Consider the following 1314-nt stretch of genomic DNA (forward strand, 5'->3'; position numbering starts at 1 on the left):
CTGAGCAGCCACCTGCCCCCAGCCGCCTCCGACCTGCTGCTGCACGCGCCACTGGTGCAGGAGACAGCATACATTGAGGACCGGCCACTGCACATGCTGTACTGCGCTGCTGAGGAGAACTGCCTCTCCAGCTCAGCCCGCCTAGCCAACTGGCCCTATGGACACCGCCGCCTGCTCCGCTTCTCCTCCCAGATCCACAACCGCGGCCGAGCCGACTTCCGCCCCAAGGCTGGGCGGCACTCCTGGGTCTGGCACGAGTGCCACCGGTGCGTGTGGCACGGGCAGGGACAGGCATGTGGGCAGGGGATGGCCTGGGCTGGGGTGGAGAGAAGGTGATGCTGCAGTGGGCTGGGCAAGGGTGACACGGAGAGAGAGGGTAATGCCAGGGGAGGCACTATCTTGCTGCCCAGGGTCCAGTTTTGCCTGGTTTGGCTCAGGGTTGTCCTTGTATGAGCAGTGTTGGGGCCAGGGGTCCTGGGAGGGGCAGGGATGGGGCTGCAGGCTGTGCCCTGCAGTTAAGTCCTCTGCTTGCCTGGGCCATCTGACTGGGGACAGCTGTGTCCCCTCCCAGGGCAGGACAGAGCTCCGCCCAACCTCACTGTGCTGCGGCCTCTGAGCAGGGGCTGTGCATATCTTCCTGGCAGCGAGGGGCAGGGCAAGTCTCCTGTCTGCACTGGAGTTCCCTGCCCAGGCTCTGGTGCAGCAGGCACTGTCTCCCTCCCACAGGCACTACCACAGCATGGACATCTTCACCCACTATGACATTCTGACCCCCAACGGTACCAAGGTGGCCGAGGGACACAAGGCCAGCTTCTGCCTGGAGGACACTGAGTGCGATGAAGGTGGGTGACGCAGGGTCCTGCAGCACCGTCCCTGCCCATGTCGCCGTTACAGGGCTGCTGGGGCCAGGCTGGGTGGGCAACGTGGGCAACAGGGGCTACAGCAGGGACAAGCCATGTCTCCTCCTGCCTGCAGATGTGGCCAAGCGCTATGAGTGTGCCAACTTCGGGGAGCAGGGCATCACTGTGGGCTGCTGGGACCTGTACCGGCACGACATCGACTGCCAGTGGATCGACATCACTGATGTCAAGCCAGGCAACTACATCCTGCAGGTGCTGCACCTGAGCCGCCCCAGCCCCTCCTGACACCATGTGCCCCATGTGCCAAGGCCAGGAAGGTGTGGGACAGGAGGCTGTGGCCCTCACTGTCAGTGCCCCACAGGTTGTGATCAACCCCAACTTCGAGGTGGCAGAAAGTGACTTCACCAACAATGCCATGAAATGCAACTGCAAGTACGATGGGCACCGCATCTGG

General features: G+C 63.3%; 1 protein-coding gene across 1 annotated transcript in view; it reads left to right on the plus strand.

The window, feature by feature from the left end:
- Nucleotides 1–8: 8 nt before the first annotated feature.
- LOC103803803 (lysyl oxidase homolog 3-like) overlaps nucleotides 9–1314 on the plus strand; it is a gene marked incomplete at its 5' end in the record, with an annotated part of 1608 nt that continues 302 nt past the window's right edge. The window contains 4 exons of the mRNA XM_009076379.1: nucleotides 9–266; nucleotides 727–842; nucleotides 976–1112; nucleotides 1222–1314. The exon at nucleotides 1222–1314 is cut by the window's right edge and continues 25 nt beyond it. Of these exons, the coding sequence (XP_009074627.1) occupies nucleotides 9–266; nucleotides 727–842; nucleotides 976–1112; nucleotides 1222–1314 (604 nt within the window). The remainder of the gene's footprint in view (nucleotides 267–726; nucleotides 843–975; nucleotides 1113–1221) is intronic.

Source organism: Acanthisitta chloris, unplaced genomic scaffold (genome assembly GCF_000695815.1).
Source record: "Acanthisitta chloris isolate BGI_N310 unplaced genomic scaffold, ASM69581v1 scaffold36196, whole genome shotgun sequence".
Taxonomy (NCBI): Eukaryota; Metazoa; Chordata; class Aves; order Passeriformes; family Acanthisittidae; genus Acanthisitta; species Acanthisitta chloris.